At 44.9% G+C, this 23,950-nt stretch overlaps 1 protein-coding gene across 1 annotated transcript in view; it reads right to left on the bottom strand.

The window, feature by feature from the left end:
• The window catches only part of CTTNBP2 (cortactin binding protein 2), a 193,730-nt gene that overhangs the window by 68,352 nt on the left and 101,428 nt on the right, over window positions 1-23,950 (bottom strand). Inside the window, 3 exon segments of the mRNA XM_054023582.1 lie at window positions 2,203-2,320; window positions 4,975-5,229; window positions 9,800-9,950. Of these exon segments, the coding sequence (XP_053879557.1) occupies window positions 2,203-2,320; window positions 4,975-5,229; window positions 9,800-9,950 (524 nt within the window).

Here is a 23,950-nt window from a genome sequence, read left to right as displayed (position 1 = left end):
TATGTATGTCAATGCAATTTTACTATCATTATAGAAAAAGCTAATAATTATTTAGTTGCAGTTACAGGGGAAAATATCCAAGCCAAACATTTTTAATGGGAGTCTGGAAAGCAAAAATTTTGAAACTGATTTCTCTCTCTGGACATTTTCTCTCATAGAAAAATAAAGACATTCCAGTGGGTTGTCTATTTTTAAGTGTGTAAACATTTTAAGAGTGTCATCAGAGAAAAAAAGTTAAAAAATAATAAAGGAACAAAGTGTGTGCGGTGGGTTACATACACAGCATAACACATTAGATGAATAATTTTTGGATGTTGCTGTACTCTGAGAACTGGGACAAAATTCCATACTAGCAAAAGATTGTAGATTAATATCTGTTTATACTATATGCCAGAGGTGGCCAAACCATGAGTCATGAGACGCACAAGACTCTCTTACAGTTAAACTGCAGCTTTCAGAGCCCCCCCACCCCCCACCCCCATTCTCTGCCTACCAGATTGTTTGGAGGAGCTGGGACTTCTGCCCTCTGGTGGCATGGTGGGGCTAGGAGTTTCTGCCCAGTAGGGAGAGGGATTTTGGGGCTTCAGCCCTGCAGGAGGCGCCTGCTGGGTCTTGGGGTTTCAGCGAGAGCAGGGCTAAAGCCCCGTGCCCCAGCAAGTGTGCCTTGCAGGGCTGTAGCCCTGAGACCCCACCCCTGGCCCTTGTAGGGAAGAAACCCCTAGTTCCATCATCTTGCCACAGGGCTGAAGCGCCAAACCCCATCTCTCGAACTTCTGAAGATTGTTTTATGCAGCTTAGAGGGCCAGTAAGTTTGGCCATCCCTGCTATATGTACCATTAAAGATTACTCTAGAATTGCAAGCCTCACTCTCCCCCAACTTCATTGGAAAAACAATACATTTCAGCAAATGACCCTGAAATACTGAGGAAGTGCAGCTACAGGAGAGATGCTGGCTGGTTTGGGGAGCAATTCTGCTGTAACAAGACTGTTTTAGTTTTGTTCTTATAGTTCAATGGCCAGGTCCTGGATGATATTGACCAATATAGTTCCAACACAGAACTGGTTCACTATCAGTTATGGGGGGAAGAATCTGATTGAGGTCAAACAGATATAAATATGGCAAAAAATGTCAGTGATTTGAAAAAAAATCCATTTCAGGTAGAAGAAAGCATATAATTCAATCTGCAACATTTTGTTTCAGGGATTTTTAAAAGTCTAGATTTACAAAATGTCTGGTGGGGGATGGTGTCACCACTGCCACCTGTAACATTTAGCCTAGTGCTTTGGGCACTCTCATCCAGTGACAATTCACAGTCAGCCATAATGACGATGACTAGCTCCTGGGCCGGGAAAAGAGAGTGAGAATGACTTTATATCCTGGTAGTTAAGGCATTCTCCTGCAACATGGGAGACCCAAGTTCGAGTCCTTGCTTCAATGGCTCTGTTTATACATAGTGGAACAGTTACAACAGGAGAGAATGAGAGAGATCCACACTAGAACCTGGGTCTCCCACATTCCGGTTAAGAGCCCTAACCACTGGACAAAAAGTTGTAAGCAGGGCACCAGCACCACCCGCTCCTCCCATTTTCGAATGGCATCTAAATTATGAAAAAATGGTTTTGAGCCAAAACTATTTGGCAAATTTGTATCAAATTCACTAGTAGTTTTGCAGCAAAAAAACCTGCACTTTTTGGTGAATAAACAATTAGTCTGGAAAAAAAAATCACCCACTTCTACTCCAAATCCAATGACAAACAGGTTATTTTGGGCAAAATCCCCATCAGGTTTAAACAAAGAGTCTGAAAAGAGGAAGATAAGAACAATGAAAGGAAGAAAGGTAAAAGTTCTGATGAAAAATAACTAATAAATATTAATTTACCAATTCCAAAGGATTAGGTTTGTTTCCAGAACTGAACAATTCATTTGATTTTTTAAAGTTGACACATTTTAAGGTACTACTAAAAATCAGAACAAGAGATTACTCAGTACCTTCTAACAAGACGTTTTTCGTCATTTATTGTAGCAGAATTTTGAGTAATATATCTGCATTCTTTAAAAAATAAACTGGCTTGGTGGTTGAAAAATGTGAGCAGGGTGAGATTAAGGGTAAACAAACATTGTATTAAATGTTTCTTCTGTGTCCCACAAGACCCTGGCTGCTAAATATTTTAGTGCAGTGCTGTTGGCAAACTGTAACTCACTCAAGTTCTCCAGGAGATGTTTGCAGTCATCAGTGGCAACATCATGCAGCGTTCGATCACACTTATCTTTCCTTTCAGCCTCTAGTCCACCATGGCTACACAAGATTTCTAGGCAGTTCTGGAAAGATAAGAGTTGTATTATTTGCAGTTTAACTAAATTAACTTGGGATAAATACTCAAAAATTGTTTGCTGCCGGAAGCAGGCAGCCCTACAATTAGCCATTAAACTTCTGATTCAATACATACACATGTATTTCCAAATATACAGAGAAAGGCAACTAACAGAATTGCTAAACATGAAGCTCCAAAAGGTGTTTCTCACAGAATTGAAGTACAGGTGTCAAATGTTTTGCCTTAGACTTTAAATTCTCAGGAGAAAGAAGTGGTTCAGGACTATTTAGAAAACCTGGATGAGCACAAATCCATGGGGCTGGATGTGCTGCATCCGAGGGTGCTAAAGGAGTTGGCGGATGTGATTGCAGAGCCATTTGCCATTATCTTTGAAAGCTCATGGCGATCGGGGGAGGTCCTGGACGACTGGAAAAAGGCTAATGTAGTGCCCATCTTTAAAAAAGAGGAGGAGGAGGATCCGGGGAAATACAGGCCAGTCAGCCTCACCTCAGTCCCTGGAAAAATCATGGAGCAGGTCTTCAAGGAATCAATTCTGAAGCACTTAGAGGGGAGGAAAGTGATGAGGAACAGGCGGCATGGATTCACCAAGGGCAAGTCATGCCTGACTAACCTAATTGCCTTCTATGAGGAGATAACTGGGTCTGTGGATGAGGGGAAAGCAGTGGATGTGTTATTTCTTGACTTTAGCAAAGCTTTTGATACGGTCTCCCACAGTATTCTTGCCGGCAAGTTAAAGAAGTATGGGCTGGATGAATGGACTATAAGGTGGATAGAAAGCTGGTTAGATCATCGGGCTCAATGGGTAGTGATCAACAGCTCCATGTCTTGTTGGCAACCAGTATCAAGCGGAGTGCCCCAAGGATCGGTCCTGGGGCTGGTTTTGTTCAATATCTTCATTAATGATCTGTAGGATAGTGTGGACTGCACTCTCAGCAAGTTTGTAGATGACACTAAACTGGGAGGAGTGGTAGATACCCTGGAGGGTAGGGATAGGGTCCAGAGTGATCTAGACAAATTAGAGGATTGGGCCAAAAGAAACCTGATGAGGTTCAACAAGGACAAGTGCAGAGTCCTGCACTTAGGATGGAAGAATCCCATGCACTGCTACAGACTAGGGGCCGAATGGCTAGGCAGCAGTTCTGCAGAAAACGACCTAGGGGTTACAGTGGACAAAAAGCTGGAAATGAGTCAACAGTGTGCCCTTGTTGCCAAGAAGACTAACGGCATTTTGGGCTGTATAAGTAGGGGCACTGCCAGCAGATCGAGGCATGTGATCATTCCCCTCTATTCGTTATTGGTGAGGACTCATCTGGAGTACTGTGCCCAGTTTTGGGCCCCACACTACAAGAAGGATGTGGAAAAATTGGAAAGAGTCCAGCGGAGGGCAGCTAAAATGATAAGGGGGCTGGAACACATGACTTATGAGGAGAGGCTGAGGGAACTGGGATTGCTTAGTCTGCAGAAGAGAAGAATGAGGGGGGATTTGATAGCTGCTTTCAACTACCTGAAAGGGGATTCCAAAGAGGACGGATCTAGACTATTCTCAGTGGTACCAGATGACAGAACAAGGAGTAATGGTCTCAAGTTGCAGTGGGAGAGGTTTAGGTTGGATATTAGGAAAAACTTTTTCACAAGGAGGGTGGTGAAGCACTGTAATGGGTTACCTAGGGAGGTGATGGAATCTCCTTCCTTGGAGGTTTTTAAGGTCAGGCTTGACAAAGCCCTGGCTGGGATGATTTAGTTGGGAATTGGTCCTGCTTTGAGCAGGGGGTTGGACTAGATGACCTCCTGAGGTCCCTTCCAACCCTGATATTCTATTCTATATTCTATGTAATAAAGTATGGCGAATAGTGGCAAGGTCCTCAACAACAACAACAAAAAAAAAAAGGTCACAACCTCTTAGCCAGACTCAGATGATAAACAGATCTGGCCACGATTTTTAAAAGCGTGGAGAAATTTTAAGTGCATCCATTTTTCAGTGCCCCATCCAATATACCTAAAGAGGTGGTGGGTTTTCACAGGGTGGGTTCTCAGCCTTTTCGGAGAATCAAGCCTCTTTTATAATATCTCAGGTTAAGCACTCAATATCAAAAAGTTGATTTTTAAAATCTTAGGCCCTATTCTCAAAACTATCCTTCCCTATGCCCCTCAATGACATCTCTGTTCCATTCTCTCTTCCAGAAACAGTCTCAGCTTTGAACTGATACAAATCCTACTTCTCATTAAAAAAAAAATTCAATTAACCATTCAGAGTTAGTAGTGTCAAGCTTCTGATGCCAAATGTTGCATTAGTGATCGGTGTCAAGAAACTGCCCTGCTGACATCAATTAGCCAGGGTGGAGTAGGTCAGATTGGATTTCCCCCTGCAATCATAATAAAACTTTTTCCAGCTAACGTACTCATTTCCAATTGAAAAGCCTGTGTAAAGCACAGATACTAAAAAAAAAAAAAAAAGAAAAACCACTATTCCATGGACAGTTGGAGACTATTTGCAAAATTAAGATAATTTTCATTTAACTATGAACAGTTACATTTACAATTAAGGATGTCATTAACTTGACATGTCTATATTAAATAGACAAACAATTAATGGAAAAGTCATTTAATTGCTACAATAGTTATAACAACAGACAGAGAGACCTTAAAGCCTTTTGATGCTGCTATATGGGCAGCAGTCCAACCCTCTTTGTCAGCATGGTTGATAAGATCTGCAGAAACAACAGGCCTTGCTTTACTGGGATAGCTGTCTTCTCTGCATTCCAAGTCAAAGAAGCCTGAATTAGGCTGTGCATCATTCATAAAGTTTCCATTGTCTGTTTCTCCATAGTACATAAGGAGCTTGAGGCTGTCAACATTACCAGAATCCACAGCTGCATGAATTGGTGTCCAGCCATCCTAAAGAGACAAAAATGAAAAGCACAACCCCACCACACACGGAGAAAAGTGGTTAGTTACAAAATTTATATTACTAATTGCTTTCTATCAAACATGCTAAACATGTAAAGCTTTTAAGCATCCAACAATGGCTGGCTATAAACAAATGTCAAAGTTTTGTATGAGACTAGGGTTACCATATTTCAACAAGCAAAAAAGAGGACGGGAGGAGCCCCGCCCTAGCCCCGCCCCTGCCCCTCCCACTTCCCGCCCCCCCAGAACCCCCAACCCTCCCCCCGTTCCTTGTCCCCTGACTGCCCCCTCCTGGGACCCCTGCCCCTAACTGCCCCCCGGGACTCCACTCCCTATCTAAGCCTCCTTGCCTCTTGTCCCCTGACTGCCCCAACCCTTATCCACACCCCCACCCCCAGACAGACCCCTGGGACTCCCACGCCCCATCCAACCACTCCCCACCCCCTGACAGCCCCCCCCAGAACTCCCAACCCATCTAAACCCCTCTGCTCCCTGTCCCCTGACTGCTCCGATCCCTCTCCCCACCCCTGCCCCCTGACAGCCCCCCCCAGAACACCCAACCCATCTAAACCCCTCTGCTCCCTGTCCCCTGACTGCTCCGATCCCTCTCCACACTCCTGCCCCCTGACAGCCCCCCCAGAACTCCCAACCCATCTAAACCCCTCTGCTCCCTGTCCCCTGACTGCTCCGATCCCTCTCCCCACTCCTGCCCCCTGACAGCTCCCCCCCAGAACTCCCAGCCCCCTACCCCCCGCTCCTTGTCCCCTGACTGCCCCCTCCTGGGACCCCTGCTCCTAACTGCCCTCCAGAACCCCACCCCCTACCTAAGACTCCCTGTTCCTTGTCCCCTAACTGCCCCCTCCTAAGACCCCCCCCAACTGCCCCCCAGGACCCTACCCCCTACCTGTACCCTGACTGCCCAAAACTTTCTCCACTCCCCTCCAAAAGCCCCCACCCGTTTCTTGACTGCCCCATCCAGAACCTCCCTGTCCCTTCTCCTGCCCCCCCTTACCCTGCTGCTCAGAACAGGGTGTTGGGCTCTGTGCCCGCCGGACACATGGCTGAGCTCCCCAGCACAACACAAAACCCGGTCCCTGGCCCTGCACAGGGCTGCCGGAGCGGGCTGCAGGAGGAGGAGCTGCCGGCCGGCTCAGAATGCAGGGAGGGGGGGTGGGAGGAGGAAGCTGCTCCGGAGTCCAGCCCGGGACTTTCCTGCAGCCCTCCCAGCCGCTCGCTCTGCTCTGCCAGGGGAGGGGGAAATCCCGGACATTGTGAGTGCTTTACAAATTCCCCCCGGATGCTATTTTTAGCACACAAAAGGAGGACATGTCCGGGTAAATCCGGACGAATGGTAACCCTATATGAGACAGTCCATCTGTTGTGCTCTATGCATAAGTATGTGTGTGAGATGCCTGGTGTGAAATGAAAAAGGTGGGTTACAATCCCATAATACCTGCTTGGAAAAAGACATTTATTGAGCCACCACAGGTCGTAAGGGTCCACCAAAAACATGCCAAGTGGAGGTCAAACTGAATCAAAGCAACCCTCTACCAGGGATGTCTTGGGTTGCAAATTGCGAGCTAATGTAACATTGTAACTGGACCTTTGTCAGATTTTTTTATTAACTATTCTGTACAATTTTATATAGCACTTTTTTCCTCTCTGGCTATACACAATGTTAGCTTAGCTTCTCTCTGCATTAGCACAACAAAGCCAATGCAGCTACTCTTGGAAGAATTTTCAATCATTAATTCTCCTTTGATGTCCTTAATTTAAAGGCCACAGTCTGAACTTGTCTCTCCTACTTATTTTCTTCTAAATTTTTCTGACATCTACATTTAAGCTGACCATACAAGCTTCTTTCCATTGTAAGTGACAAAAAGATTATCAGCACACAGTGGTGCTTGAACAGTTTTTGGAGTGGGGGTACTGAGATGCACCCCTCTTGCCCCCATCTGCGTCCTTCACCACCCCCTAGAGCTGGGGCCAGATGCACGCCCTTGGCTCCGGGAGCAGGGATGCGGACAGGAGTAAGGCAGTGGAGGCTGGGGCCACAGTTATGCGCAGGTGCAGAGTCCCGGGCATGAGGCTGGCAGCCGGGACTCTACATGCAGGGTGGACAGCCAGGACCCTGGGGCCAGCGGCTGGGACCCTGGGGCTGGCGGGGGAACCCCTGGGCACAGAGCCAGCGGCCGGGCGGGACCCCTGGCTGGCAACTGGGAATCTAGGGCAGGCAGCAGAGCCCCCAGGCATGCAGCTGGAAGCTGGGACCCTGGGACCAGCAGCGGAGCCCCTGGGACCACAGCGGGACCCTGCATGCAAGCCGGTGGCTGGGACCCTGGGGCTGGCAGCGGAGCCCCCAGGTGTGGAGCTGGCGGCAAGGACCCTGGGGCTGATAGCGGAACCTCTGGGGTCCCGGCGGCTGGGAACTCACATGCGGCTAGGGGCCGGGACCCTGGGGCTGGCAGCAGAGCCCCCAGGGACAGCAGCCAAGCAGGACTCCAGGCCGGCAGCAGAATCTCCGGGCCGCAGGGGGCCAGCAGCCAGGACTCAGGGTGGCAGGAGCGCGGGCCAGCAGCCAGGACACCGGGTGCATAATCTGGGGGTGCTGCAGCACCCCCTGCAGCCCTACTTCCCGCACCTTTATCAGCATATATCTATGGTCTGAGTTTTGTAATCTCCTTAGTTTGGAAAAATCAATACACACATTCATATAACTCAATACTGCAATATTAGTTCCATCCTCCTTTGGTTCTACCCTTCATCATTTTGCTACTGCATTTTCTACTCTACGGAAAGATTTTTTTAATTTCAGGGATGCTTGATGGTTTGGATTTTACTTTCAAAGAAATCCACTTAGAAAATGCATGCCCTAGTGAGAGAATTGTCTTGCAGTAGATTGTTTTCCAATTTTAAAAAATTAAACCGTTTAATGTATTCGCAGATCTTGACCTCAAAAACTAAATTTTAAAGTCATTTATTGGTCATCTGCAGCCAGCACTCCACAATGAGAGTTGGCAGAAAGGTACAAGGAACATTCCCCCTGTATTACCCAGCAGAGCAGAGCACAATGGCAGTGCTCACACTCCTTTAACAGCAAAGACTGATTCAGGATTCTTCCTCTGTCTAGGATATCTTCCTCAAAGTTGGTAGGAAAGGATGGATTCATGGACCTGGCCTCCTGACACCAGATAGGGAGTCTGTTCCCATGTGGGGGAAAAGCATGCTGTGCCTTCTCCAAAGGTAGTGCAGTGGCAAGACTTCTGTGGCAGTGGGGAGCACTCTGGAGCCACTGGGGAAAAATGTGGAAGTGTCTCAGTAACAAAGGCATTTTAGTCCCAATGACTGAATTTCAATGGGACTTAAGTGCTTTTGAAAATTTTATCCATTGTACCTCCCTAGGTCTTCTTCTCAGGGTGATGCACTTCTGTAGCACCACCTTCCATAAAGTGTGGCTTAATATTACAACAAAGAAGCAATCAGTAAGTGGCAATTTCTGTAATGTTTTGGTATAAAAAGTCAACTTAACAACCAGACAAGATCTTTTCAATAATGTTTTCTATGTCCTCTTTTCCTCTAATTTCAAAATGAATTCAGGTTACTTTCCACAAAAAAAATCAGCCCCTTTTAACCTAATTAACATGCACTATGTGTTTAAAAGACTAAGGGCTTGGCTACACTCGGGACTTCACAGCGCTGCCGGGGCTCCGAGGGGAGCTGCAGGCACTGATTACACTGGCAATTTACAGCGCTGTACGCGCTGCGCTCAGGGGGGTGTTTTTTCACACCCCTGAGCGCAGCAAGTTGCAGCGCCAGTGTAGCCAAAGCCTACAACACATACAAAATATTTTTCATACAATATTTCTATAGAGTCTAAATCTCACAACATTCAGTGATAAAAAGTCTCAATATTATGTGTACATGTCAAATTTTTAAGCAATAGCCCTGAAGTATGTGAATAAGGGAAAGCCTAACCTTTAAATTTGAAGACTCTCACCTACTCTCTCCCCATCCACACCACATACATATATTTTGTTTTATCCTCCTCACTCTCCCTTTGTAACAAATGTCTAAGAATTTCTTTCACAATTCTTGCTGAAGAATGTTTTCTTCAAGGATAATGTTGATCTGCAATTAGACAAGATGCCCCAGAGCTATAGAGGTATCAGGGGCTACCACATATCCCTACCTCATTCATGACTGCCACCAGGAGAAGTAAGGCTATAACAACACTGCATACCATGAGAGTTGACAGTGAAGCAGATCGATTATACCTCTGCTATCCTACACAGGAACACGGTATACAAGATGTTGCATTTTGAAACTGAGGCTAAGAGGAAAGCTAAGTGATTTATACGTTTTTATGGAAACTATGAAACCTAAACAAATAGAAAACATTCTACAATGAGACACAGCAATATTAAAATCAAAGCTTTTTACTAATTCCAAAACACACTGAGTATTACATCATTAAAGAGTTAAAAATTACAGTGCAAGGAATTCTGATTTTTGCAGCTGTTCAGTTCACACTGTGATTTTAGAAATTCTTTTAACTTACACTGGTTTTTACACTTCGATCTGCTCCAGCTTCCAGCAAAAGTTTGATACATTCATTATTTCCATTTCCACAGGCTAGGTACAAAGGAGTCTGTCCTCTTTCAGCAGCATGGTTAACGTCAGCCTGATACATAATTAATAATTCTGCACACCTATGAGTGGAAACATCAGGTGACAACACAATAAAAGATTCCTGTATTTGACTTTTTAAATGCCATGTGAAGTTACATGCACATTTAAAAACCATATTTAAATGTTGTATTGATGTATATATTAACATAGACTAATTTAGTTAAATTAATCACATCAATCCTAAATTATTGTAGGTATATTAAAGTTCTATTTAAAACTGGCAAGATTGGAAAACTGTATTTTACAAGAGCTGACAAAAACTTTTTAGTTGACAGCTATTTGATAAAAGCCTTCAAGTGTGAGTAACAAAGGAATGTTTTTTTCCTGACCACTGACATCAGAGTGCGATCTCTTTAAATATTTGGCAATCTCTCTGTTACGCTCACAGCAGTTACGTTTGTAGTTCTACAAGGCAGCAAATACTGAAAACACAAACTTGTTGTGAAGCTTTACAATATTTTCATTAGAAAACAGCATCTAAAGCGTCAAACAGAACTGTAGAAATATCTCCTATCCATGAAATATAACAGCTGTGAAAGATTGCTTTTCAGATGACTAAAGATTTGTCCACAAAAGCCATACACACTCTTGCCTTCTCATAACAACATACTTTTATTCAATATTTAAATTGCTGTAGCTTTCACAGGCCCAGTTGAAGACTGGAGTCCCACTGTGATAAGTGCTGTGCAAACACACAATCTCTGACCAAAGACAAGCAACATGAGGATGGAGGAGGACACAATTGTGTTGTGTATGATTGTGTATATAATTTGTACACAGTATACACTTTTTTCCCCCCTCGCAATTATAAATAGACATATTCCCAAATGTCCCTCTACCCAACTGTCATTCATTGGCTTATTTCATAAGGGCACTGCAGTACAGCTGGGTCTTGATGAGAGGGTTTTATGGATTAGTTCAGGGAACATGTTCCATGCGTCAGAGACACATGAAAGTACACATGGAGATGCATGAGAGTGCAGCTGACAGGAAGGCAGAGGAGGCTGGAATCTTTGATTGAGCAGGTAAAGTTGAAAGAGACAGAATAAAATGCAAGAAAAGACAAGTAAAGAGGGGTATTCAGATTAAGTTATAGGTGCAGCAGGCCTGTATAACTAGGGTCTCCACTCATGGAGCCATTGATTACATCAGAATCTCAGCTTTCATCTAAAAAATGAAGATTCTAGCCATAATGGTTGTAAAGAAATGTGTGAACTGACCCATTTATCTCAATGGGGCTGTAACAAAAGAAAAAAGCTGTGAGGGAACCCAACATCACCTCCACTGTGGTCTGAGAAGAGTGACGTGGGACACCTGCTGCCACTCCCATCTTTCAGCTACTCCCAATGAGTACTGTTGGCCTTCCTGGGAGAAGGGGATGCCCTGGCCACTACCTCTCTGGAACAGTAGGGAGAGGGCTGGGCCACGGGAGCCCCATGCTGTGGTTGACTAGCACCCTGGATTGCTTTAATCTTACCCTGAGAGGGAAAGTTGTGTGAAGAGTCTTACAAGGTGAAGACAAGAAGCTGAACTTGATGCAGTGGAACAGGAGGAGTTATTGGAAGGATTCAAAGAGGTGCCTAATATGCTCTAAGTCAAATGACCACAAGGGCCACATGAGGACTAGTGCATTGGCCCGAGGGCCACATCACTGACACCCCCCCTTGAACCCCTGGCCCCGCCCCCCACTCCACCCCTTCCATGAGGCCCCGCCCCATCTCTTCTCCACCTCCTCCTCCAAGTGGTTTTAATAAAATATATACACTCAGTAAAGCGCCCCCCCCCCACTGCACTGGGCTGCGCCACCACTCCACCCCTGCTCTGCCTCTTCCAGGGGTGGCAGGTTTGTAGAAATTTTGGTGGTGCCCAGAAGCTGCCCCCCCCAAACTCCGCCCCCACCTGCTCTGGGAGGGAGTTTGGATGGGGGAGGGGGGGTCTGGGGTGCAGACTCTAGGATGGAGTTTGGATGCTGGGTGCAGGCTCCAGGCTGGGGCACAGGGTGTGGGGTGCAGGATGGGTGGAGGGGTGCAGGCTCTGGGATGGAGTTTGGGTGCTGGGTGCAGGCTCCGGGCTGGGGCAGGGGGTGGGGGTGCAGGCTCTGGTGTGGAGTTTGGGGATAGGTGCAGGGGTGAGGGCTGTGGAGCTAGGGATGAGGGGTTTGGGGCATTGGAGAGGCTCAGGACTAGAGCAAAAGGGCAGGGGAAGGGCAGTGCCCTGGCCTTAGTGTAGCGGGGCACTAGGACCCTGTGGCAGCAGGTGATGCCGGAAGCTGGCAGAGCGGAGCTGAGTCAGCATGAGCTGCAGGCTCCGGGTGGTGAGGGGGCAGCAAGTGAGGCCAGGGGACACTCGGGGGAGGTGTGTGGGGGTGGCAGGCAGGGCTGGGGGAGAGACTCTACCCCAAACATTGGGGAGCAGCACCCGGGGAGCTTAGCTGCCTCATAAAATAACTCGGGGGGGGGGGTGAGGTGAGTTTGACGGAGACAGGAAGTAACGGGGGGGTGCACAGGTAGCTTGGCGGGCCGCAGGGAAGAGCTCCACGGGCTGCATGTTTGAGACCCCTGCTCTAAGTGATAGACAAGAATTACAATCTTAGCAACTGTGTTAATGGATTCAAGGGACATGGTGTTTGGGAGGCCAAAGAAGAGGTGGTTACAGTAATCAGGATGGGAGGATGATGCCAGCCTGGATGAAAGTTTTGGCTGTCTCTACAGCAATGAAAGGATGAATCTTCAAAATGTTAAGGAGGAAGTAGCTGCAGGAATTGTACACAGCCTGAATATGTCTGGTAAGGAAGGAGAACAGTTAAAGGTGACAGGCTGGATCAACAAGAGGGATGGTGGAATGGATTAAAGGGATGTAGTGAGGTTATAAACTTGGTCCAACATTTAGATTGCATACTATCAGCCTTTTATAAAAAACTAAAACTATCAGAAATGCTTTCATCATTCATTAAAACATTACAGCAGAATTTTTTTTTTAAACAAACATTCTTCTGCAGTGTTTGCAACCCAAACACTGGAGCACTGTCTTAGAACCAGATTTAATAATCTTAAATGTTACCAAGTAAAGCTGATAAAAAAAACTAATAAGTTACCTTCTTGTAACTGTTGTTCATTGAGATGTGTTGCATATGTCCATTGCAATTGTAGGTGCGAGCATGTCCCGTACACCAGTGCTAGAGTGTTTTCCCCAGTGCAAGGGTTCTCTAACTTTTTTTGATGGGCCCCCCTTTGAAAATATTTCACACTGTGATTCCCCCCCCCCACACACACACACACCACCCTTACTTCTAAGGGCTGCTGCTGGCGGCAGCGCTGCCCTCAGAGATGGGCACCTGAACAGCACCCACCGCTCTCCAGCTGCCAGCTCTCAAGGCAGCCTGGAATTTAGGATGGTAATACAGTGACCCCTCCCCCCCCATAGCATTGCAACCCCCTTTTGGGTCATAACCCCCAGTTTGAAAAACACTTCCCTAGCAGAACCCCTAACGGCCCTGCCCACACTTGAGCGCCTCAAGCTCCAAACCAAGGGAAAAATACGGGAGGAGCTTCGCCTCTCCTTCAGTTTCTTTGCACCAGAAGCTAATGGTAGTCTCCGATGCACCGGGGGAAGAGGACAGGTGGTATAGTGGACAGATGCAACACATCTCAAAGAACAACAGTTATGAGACGCTGAGTAACCGTTTCTTCTTCTAGTGCTTGTATATGTCCATTACACTGTAGGTGACTCCCAAGCTCTTATCCCAGACCATGGGGCTTGGATTCTCATTAGAAAAAGGGACTGTGGGACCTATATTTGCATCTTCCCTTGATGCAGCAGTCAGTGCATAATGTCTGGTGAATGTATGAACTGAAGACCACATAGTTGCCCTGCAGATGTCCACAATAGGGATGTGTGCCACAAATGCTGTTGAGGCTGAATGTGCTCTAGTTGAGTGTGCAGTCAGCCTGCCAGGGAGTGCTATCCCTTTGGAAGCACAAGAGTGCTGCAGCTGATGATCCATTTCGACAGTCTCTGTGTTGTAACTGGTTGACTTCTCTCATATGCTCTGAATATGAAACAAAAAGCTAGGAAGAAACATGGAAGGGCTGTGTCCCATCCACGGTGTGCAGCCTTTGCTCATACTTGTGAACATGATTCATATGAAAATCAGATACTATCTTTGAGATGCTCTTAGGGTGTGGCCTAAGCTGAACCTTGTCCTTGGGGAAAATGGTGCATGGTGGATCAAAAACCATAACAACATAAGAATGACCATACTGGTTCAGACCAGAGGTCCATCTAGCCCAGTATCCTGTCTTCCTACAGTGGCCAATGCCAGGGGCCCCAGAAGGAATGAACAGAACAGACAATCATCAAGTGACCCACCCCCATCACCTATTCCCAGCTTCTGGCAAACAGAGGTTAGGGACACCATCCCTGCCCATCCTGGCTAATAGCCATTGATGGATCTATCCTCCATGAATTTATCTAGTTCTTTTTTGAACCTTGTTATAGTCTTGGCCTTCACAACATCCTCTGGCAAAGAGTTCCACAGGTTGACTGTGCATTGTGTGAAGAAATACTTCCTTTTGTTTGTTTTAAACCTGCTGCCTATTAATTTCATTTGGTGGCCCCTAGTTCTTGTGTTATGAGAAGGAGTAAACAACACTTCCTTATTTACTTTCTCCACACCAGTCATTATTTTATAGACTTATCATATCCATCCTTAGTTGTCTCTTTTCAGAGCTGAAAAGTCACAATCTTATTAATCTCTCCTCATACGGAAGCTGTTCTATACCCCTAATCATTTTTGTTGCCCTTTTTTGAACCTTTTCCAATTCCAATATATCTTTTTCGAGATGGGGCAACCACATCTGCATGCAATATTCAAGATGTGGGTGTACCATGGATTTATATAGAGGCATTATGGTATTTACTGTCTTATTATCTATCCATTTCTTAATGATTCCCAACTTTCTGTTAGCTTTTTTGACTGCTGCTGCACATTGAGTTAATGTTTTCAGAGAACTATCCACAATGACTCCAAGATCTCCCTTGAGTGGTAACAGCGAATTTAGACCCCTTATTTTATATGTATAGTTGAAATTATGTTTTCCAATCTGCATTACTTTGCATTTATCAACATTGAATTTCATCTGTCATTTTGCTGTCCCGTCATCCAGTTTTGTGAGATCCCTTTGTAGCTCTTCGCAGTCTACTTTGGACTTAACTATCTTGAATAGTTCTGCATCATCTGCAAATTTTGCCACCTCCCTGTTTACCCCTTTTCCCAGATTGTTTATGAACACGTTGAATAGTACTGGTCTCAGTACAGACCCCTGGGGGACACCACTATTTACGTGTCTCCATTCTGAAAACTGACAATTTATTCCTACCCTTTGTTTCCTATCTTTTAATCAGTTACCAATCCATGAGAGGATCTTCCCTCTTATCCCATGACAGCTTATATTGCTTAAGAGCCTTTTGATGGATGATCTTATCAAAGGCTTTCTGAAAATCTAAGTACACTATATCCACTGGATCCCCCTTGTCCACATGCTTGTTGACCCCCTCAAAGAATTCTAGTAGATTGGTGATGCATGATTTCCCTTTACAAAAACCATGTTGACTCGTTCCCCAACAAATCGTGTTCATCTATGTGTCTGACAATTCTGTTCTTTACTATAGTTTCAACCAGTTTGTCTGGTACTAAAGTCAGGCTTACTGGCCTATAATTGCTGGGATCACCTCTGGAGCCCTTTTTAAAAATTGGTGTCACATTAGCTATCCCCCAGTCATTTGGTACAGACGCTGATTTAAATGATAGTTTACAAACTACAGTTACTAGTTCTTCAATTGCACATTTGAGTTCCTTCAGAACTCTTGGGTGAATGCCATCTGGTCCTAGTGACTTATTGCTGTTTAATTTATCAATTTGTCCCAAAACCTCCCCTAATGACACCTCAATCTGGGACAGTTCCTCAAATTCATCACCTAAAAAGAATAGCTCAGGTTTGGGAATTTCCCTCACATCCTCAGCCATGAAGACCGGTGCAAAGAATTCATTTAGTTTCTCTGCAATGACATTATCGTCTTTGAGTGCTCCTTTAGCATCTCGATAGTCCAGTGGCCTCACTGGTTGTTTAGCAGATTTCCTGCTTCTGATGTACTTAAAAAAAAAAATGTTGCTATTACTTTTTGAGTCTTTGGCTAGCTGTTTTTCAAATTCTTTTTTGGCCTTCCTAATTGTATTTTTACAACTTCACCTGCCAGAGTTTATGCTCCTTTCTATTTTCCTCACTAGGATTTAACTTCCACTTTTTAAAGGATGCCTTTTTGCCTCTCACGGCTTCTTTTGCTATGTTGTTTAGACACAGTGGCACTTTTTTTGGTTCTCTTACCATTTTTATGAATTTGGGGGTATACATTTAAGTTGAGCCTCTATTATGGTGTATTTAAAATGTTTCCATGCAGCTTGCAGGGATTTCACTTTTGGCACTGTACCTTTTAATTTCTGTTTAACTAAATTCCTCATTTTTGTGTAGTTCCCCCTTTCTGAAATTAAATGCTACTGTGGTGGGCTGCTGTGGTGTTTTCCACGCCACAGGGATGTTAAATTTAATTACATTATGGTCATTATTATGAAGCGGTCCAGCTATATTCACCACTTGGACCAGATCCTGTGCTCCACTTACGACTAAATCAAGAATTGCCTCTCCTCTTGTGGGTTCCAGGATTAACTGCTCCAAGAAGCAGTTATTTATGGTGTCAAGAAACTTTATCTCTGCAACCTGTCCTGAGGTGGAATGTACCCCATCAATATGGGGATAGTTGAAATCCCCCATTATTATTGAGTTTTTTATTTTTATAGCCTCTCTAATCTCCTTGAGCATTTCACAGTCACTATCACCATCCTGGTCAGTAGTATATCCCTACTGCTATATTCTTATTATTCAAACAGTGCATTCAGGTCTCCCACTCTGCTGGTGGTGGTGATGACCACTAAGAAACCTAGAGAGATAGGGTGAGTAAGGTAATATCTTTTATTGGGCCAACTTCAGTTGGTGAGAGAGACAAGCTTTTGAGTCACACAGAGCTCTTCCTCAGGTCTCAGAAAGGTACTAAGAGTATCAAAACCCTTGAGCCGAACGATCGTCCAGATGCACGCCCCACACCATAATGAAGAATCCCTCACCAAATTCATAAAAGGGAGAGGTGGAGTATAGGGAACTTCCCGACAGACATGGTCTTGACTCATATACTAGCTCAGAGATGAGAATACTCATCTGAGATGCACACTAACTTGTCCAGGAGGCGGATATGAGGGCAATAGACTGACTTGAGCCATGCCTGTAATGCTCTGAGGTACAGTCTGGCCTGAGGGGTCACATAAGCACATGCAGCCATGTGGCCTATGAGTCTTAAGCAATTCCTCACAGTGGTCCACCAGTGATCCTTGAGGGACGTACAGAGGTCCCGTATAGTCTGAAATCTGGAAAGACCTTTTATAGAGGCAATAACATCAACTGTATTTAATTTCAGGACCAGGATGTTGAACAGCCAGAGTTCAATGAACAGCAATTTGTAGCTATTGTCTGGAGAGAGCCTGAACCAACCAATCATTCAGGTAAGGATAAATGTGGAGATCTCTCTGGAGGAAGTAGCCTGTAACCACTGCCATGCACTTGGGTGAATACTCTTGATGCTGATGACAGACCAAAGGGCAGAATAGCAAATTGACAATGACTGTGTCCTACGATGAACCTCAGAAACTTCCTGTGGCAAGGATGGATCACCACATGGAAGTAGGCATCCTGTAAACTGAAGGTGGCACACCAATCTCCTGGATCTAGGGAAGAGATAGCTGTAGCCAAGGACAATATGCAGAACTTCATCTTGATGTATTTGTTGGGATTCCCAAGGTGTACAATGGCTGAGACCCTGACCTGCTCCCCCCGGCTTTGGATATTAGAAATTATCAGGAATAAATATCACTGCCCCAATGAAGAGAGGGCACCTCATGAGAGGGGTCTCTGAACTCTGTAGTGGGGGACAGGATGGAGGGATAGAAAGAAAATGCAGGGTATATCCCAACTCCACCAAGCTTAGCACCCACTTGTCTGAAGTGATGGACTGCCACACAAGTAGGAAATAGGACAGCATGTCCCAGAAATGGGGTGGGGGGGAAGAGCTAGGGAGTTCCTGGATAGATAGCATGCTGTCCTTGACATAAAAGTCAAACTGACTGTTTTAAGACCTGTGGATGTCTAGATGAAGAGACCAAGGAAGTACAAGACATAGGTCTCCTCCTCTGAGACCTTCTCTTCCTCTTACACCGGTCAGCCTGATGGAACAGGTAATGCTGCTGGTATTGAGGATGATATTTTGTTCTCTTCATAGCCAGCATGTAGAGACCGAAGGCCTTTAAAACTGCTCTTGAGTCCGTTAGTATGTGAAAAGCCTTGTCTGTTTTGGAAGAGAACAAAGCACAGTCCTCGAAGGGAAGATCCTCAATTGTCTGTTGCACCTCCACAGGAATCCCCAAAGACTGCAACCAGGGGGAAAGGTGCATAGTCGCTGCCATCGACATAGCCTTGGCTGTAGAATTCACTGTGTAAAAGAAGGCCTGCATCAAGAGATCAGGCAGCCTTTAGCAACAAGGGACCAAAACTGCTCTCTAACTTTCCGGCAGTTTGTTTGCAAATTGAGAGATTGCCTCCCAGTTAGAGCAGACTGAGGCAAGTCCCAAACTTGAGAGTCCACAGGCTAAATGGTACGGACTGTCACTGGTCTCAATACCAGCAGGAGAAGGCTCCCTCCATGTTGATCTATTTGTACGACATAGTGGCACTGTGGATCTGGATGCTGGGGGCATCCAATAAGGCCAATGCAGAGATCAGTACAGTACGGGACCCCAGGCATAGACTCATAGACTTTAAGGTCAGAAGGGACCATTATGATCATCTGGTCTGACCCCCTGCATGCTGCAGGCCACAAAACCGTCCCTACCCCTTCCCTTGACTCTGCTGTTGAAGTCCCCAATCCTGTGTTTTAGTTGGATGGTTGGAAGTAGGCCTTTTCCTTTGAGATTAATGTCTCTTCCTGGACAAGTCCTGTGGTCTAGCTGGATAAGCCACCTGCCGAAAATAATGCTGGGAATAGAGTCAGTATTGTTGCTGCTGTGGTTGTTGACCCCCACGGTGACACATCCTTATCACTGGGGTATAAACTTCTGGTGAATGTAAAGTAGTTCAAGAGTCTTTAAAAAAAAAAAAAAAAGTCTCAGTTTTCTGTGAAAATAAAAATCAACCATCAAACGGTAAGTCCTCTATACTTTGTTGGACCTCAGGGACTATGCCAGAATTCTGTAACTGCAAAGCTCTTCTCATTGTTACAGGAGAGGTCATAATCCTAGAGGAGGTGTCTGCTACATCCAGTGCTGATTGTAATGACATACTAGCCACTAACCGGCCCTCTGCAATGAAAGCTTGAATCTCTCCTGGAGGATTCTGGCAGCTTATCCGAAAATTCTGTCATATTCACAATTCACAAAATCATATTTTGACAATAGAACCTGCTGATTGGCAATGGACATTAGTAAAGATAAGGTTGAATAAATTTTTCTTCCCATGAAATCCAATTTTAAGATACTATGTCTTTCACTTCCAACTTAAATCAGTGGGCTTCCCTATGGGTAGTAAGGAAGCTGGGGTATGCCACAAAGTCTTTGCAGGTTCCAAAAATCCTTCATTTATAGGGAGAGCTGCCCTCCCTGGAGCTGAAGATTGGAGTACATCTACTGGTTAATGGGTATTCTCCCAAACATACTCTGCCTGCCCATTCGCCATAGAGATTTTGACATTATTTAAAATCCACAGGCACAGGAGACGAGGAATCTGATATAGTGGAATTGTCCGATGAAGAAGATGAAGAGGAAAAAAAATCAAGGCTAATGGGATCTTCTATGATTCTACTTGCTCCTGCAATAAAGGCTCAGACTGAACCGGCTCAGAGAGAGAACCTCCATATGGTCTCTAGATTACTTGGGTCAGGAGGCAAGACAGCAGGAAAGTTTGGTGACTGTACCTTGGAGTGAACCCAAGGATCAAGACCCTGAAGATCAAGGGACCTCCCAAGAATTCCATGAATGCCACTGAGGAAAGGGATTGACTGCCTGTAGGAACCGGGCCACAAATCCCTATCTCTGGTATGAGAATGGTACCAATTCCAGTGCCAATGGTGATCTCCTAAAGATCTAAAGCACTTTTGGGCTTGGTGTCTAGATGAAGAATAGGAAGTGGAAGATGACTTCAACAGGAGAAACTCTCCAAATAATCTGATAAGAACAGAGAAGCCACATCTGGAGGAGCCTGTTAAGCTGTCTGGAGTGGCTCAGGAACATGAGTACCAACCTCAGGGCAGAATGTGAAGATGCAGGGCACAAACCCCAAAGTGGTTGTGAGTTCTATGCTTAGATTTCATCAAACAAGTATCAAGTGTGAATCCTCAGGCACTATAACAGCCTTAATATGAAGTCACAGACAGCCCTCTTGGGTACTCCAATCTATCTTGCCACCCAGGTAAGCTTGTCTTGTGATAGATGTTTTTCCTTACACCAAAAACCACAATATTCAGGTTACTCCCAGTCCCAAAGAACCAGTCACTTACTCCAGGTCAACTGCACCTTAGATCCTAGATCAAAGACAATACTTGTAGTCAATCCTATAATAAATTAACTAAATATTTATTAAAGAAGAAAAAGAAATGAGAGTTATTTACAAGATCAAAGCAGGTAAAATACACACACAAATGAGTTACAACCTTAGGTTCCAAAAGGTAATAGAAGCTGCTATAATATATTAAATTCTAAGTCCTTTAAAGGCTGACCCAGGCCAAACAGTTAGAAATCCCTTGTTTATGCTTAGAAATCTTTGCCCCTCGGAGTTCAAGCAGTATAGAGAGATCCAGTTTCTTCTGATCAGAGATTTTTATTCCCTTCCCCCAGAGTTCAAGCCAATGAGATGGATCCTTGTGCACATTTCCTCTTCATGGGTGTAGGGGAGCAATCAACAAAGTCTTTGTCCTTTGATGTTTCACAATGGCTCATTGGTTTCAATGGGCCTTCTTGTGTGCAGGCCCTAGCATCTTCTGTAGGAAGCCAGCCTTTACATTAATTAAAGCTTCTTTTCTGTTTGGTGAGTTACACAGTTACAGAGGTTTACAACGTAAAAACTTAGCCCTGGTCTACACTACAGAATTACTTCAGTATAACTACGTCAATCAGGGATATGAATAATCCACACTCCTGAGTGATGCAGTTATACCAACCTAAGAGTGATGTTGGTGGGAGAACTTCTCCCACAGCCACAGCTAATGCCTCTCATGGAGGTGGAATTATTAAGCTGATGGGGAGCTCTCTCTCATCGGTTTAGAGCAGTGGCTCAAATTTTTTTACTGGTGACCCCTTTCACATAACAAGCCTCTGAGTGCGAACCCCTTATAAATTAAAAACACTTTTTTTATATATTTAATACCATTATAAATGCTGGAGGCAAAGCGGGGTTTGGGGTGGAGGCGGACAGCTCGCGACCCCCCCATGTAATAACCTTGCAACCCCCTGAGGGTCCCGACCTCCAGTTTGAGAACCCCTAGTTTAGAGACTTTTTATCAGAAGCGCTATAGCAGTGCAGTTGTATTGGTGCAGTTGCTCCGCTGCAAGTTTGTAGTGTAAACCTGTCCTCAGTGTAACTATATAACATGGGGTACAGAAGTTAAGTGAGATTAATACACGCAGCATCTTACAAGCATTTCATAATATATAAACACTAAACACATTTTTATAAATAAAATACCTATTTTAACAATACTAATACACAGGTAAAAAGAAGAACAGGAGTACTTGTGGCACCTTCGAGACTAACAAATTTCTTGTTCTTCTTTTTGCGGATACAGACTAACACGGCTGCTACTCTGAAACCTGTCATAATACACAGGTGAGCCTGACTGGTTTCCAGTTATGTATTCATCAGTGTTCAGCTGGGGCCTAAGGGCCTTGGCATGAGCTGGCACCTGGTCTGCTAGCATCAGAAAGCCATACCACATCTTAATTTATTGGAAGCCCAGTACACTGGCCACATCAAAAAAGACAGCAGTTGGAGCCTTCACTATCAGCAGTGTCACAGAGACAGTCTTGCGTCTGACGAAGTGGGCATTCACCCACCAAAGCTTATGCTCCAATACTTCTGTTAGTCTTAAAGGTGCCACAGGACCCTCTGTTGCTTTTTACAGAGACAGCCCTAACACTCAGTACTGGAATAGACATTGGTATCGAAGTAGAGGCCGGTACTGCATTTGTAGCTCTGGCCTGTACCCGACCTGTAGAAACAGACATTGTCTCCAGGGCCAAAGATGGAACCAGCACCAACAAAATGGCCTTTGGTGCCGGTCTTGTCTCCACAATCTGATTTTTAAGCAGTGCCTGCAACTACCTGTATTGTGAGGCAATCAACCCAGATGGTCCAGAGATCTCAGAAGACACCACTACAGCCGAGGGCTCCTATATCACAGGGCAGTCTGGCAAAGAGAGGAAAAGTAAATCTGGTGCTGCTTCAAAAGCCAGTGGTGTTGATATGTTCAGTGCAGAGACCAATATTGTTGGTACCGGATTAAATGGACACCCCACAGAAGATACCAAAGTCAATGGTATCCTGCCTGAATGATTTGTCTTTGAACTGGAGAGTGGGTAGAGAGCCCTGCTCTAACCTGAGTACTTGAGGAACTCCAGTTCCTACCAGCACTACTTTTTGAAGGGGATGAAGAATCTCTCATGTCTTAGAGTAAATGAGGTCAGTTTTAGGAGTCCTCTTTCTTGGGGGAGAAGAGGAAGGAGAATGATCTATTCTCCTAAGAAAAGAGTCCGAGTCTCGTGGTGGCACCAAAGGTATCTGAGCGGCTGGACAATCTGATCCCAGCACTGACGTGGGTCTCATGGGTTGCTCCAGCAGGTACTGCTTCAGGTGTAAGTGTCTTCAGGTGTAGCCACTTGAATACTCTTTCTGAAGGATTTGCAAATGGAGCACTTCTTAATATATCCTTCTCAAAGACGCAATAAACAATCAGTATGGGGACTGCTACTGGGAATGGCTATTCCACATGAGGGACAGTGCTTAAAACCCAGGGAAGGCATTACACCAGGCAAAAAACAAACTAACTCATCTAACACTAAGGGTTCTATTAACTATAATTCAGGGGTAGGAAACCTATGGCACACGTGCCAAAGACGGCACAGCAAGCTGATTTTCAGTGGCACTCACATTGCCCGGGTCCTGGTCACCCATCCGGGGGGCTCTGCATTTTAATTTAATTTTAAATGAAGCTTCTTAAACATTTTAAAAACCTTATATACTTTGCATACAACAATAGTTTAGTTATATATTATAGACTTATAGAAAGAGACCTTCTAAAAATGTTAAAATGTATTACTGGCACGCGAAACCTTAAATTAGAGTGAATAAACGAAGACTCGGCACACCACTTCCGAAAGGTTGCCGACCTCTGCTATAATTACTACCATACCAAAATATTGAGAGAAATCTCTCCAAGTTAACAACAAAAAGCATGAGGTAAATACCACACAGAATGCTCTGACTCAAGTCGAAGGCACCGAGAAGGAGCTGGGGGGGAGGGGGAGTCGGGGAGGTGGAGCCCTTAAATAGCCATTAGAGAGGCTACAAGGGCCAAAGGGTGTTTGTGCCATCACAACGGATACTGCTAGGCAAAGTTCTCCAGCTTCTTTGTGCTAGGCGCTCACACACCTGAGTGGAATATACATCTGCAACCACTTGAAGTATAATTAGGCAGGCCAAAAAAGAATTTGAAGAGAAACTAGCAAAAGACACAAAAACTAACAGCACAATTTTTTTAAAAGTATATCAGAATCAGGAACCCTGCCAAATAATCGTTGCGACCACCCAACGATTGAAATGCTAAAGGAGCACTCAAGGAAGACAAGGCAATTGCAGAGAATCATAGAATCATA

Source organism: Malaclemys terrapin, chromosome 1, assembly GCF_027887155.1.
Source record: "Malaclemys terrapin pileata isolate rMalTer1 chromosome 1, rMalTer1.hap1, whole genome shotgun sequence".
Classification (NCBI taxonomy): Eukaryota; Metazoa; Chordata; order Testudines; family Emydidae; genus Malaclemys; species Malaclemys terrapin.
Note: the sequence above shows the minus strand (reverse complement) of the source record. Positions and strands in the feature narration are given on the sequence as shown.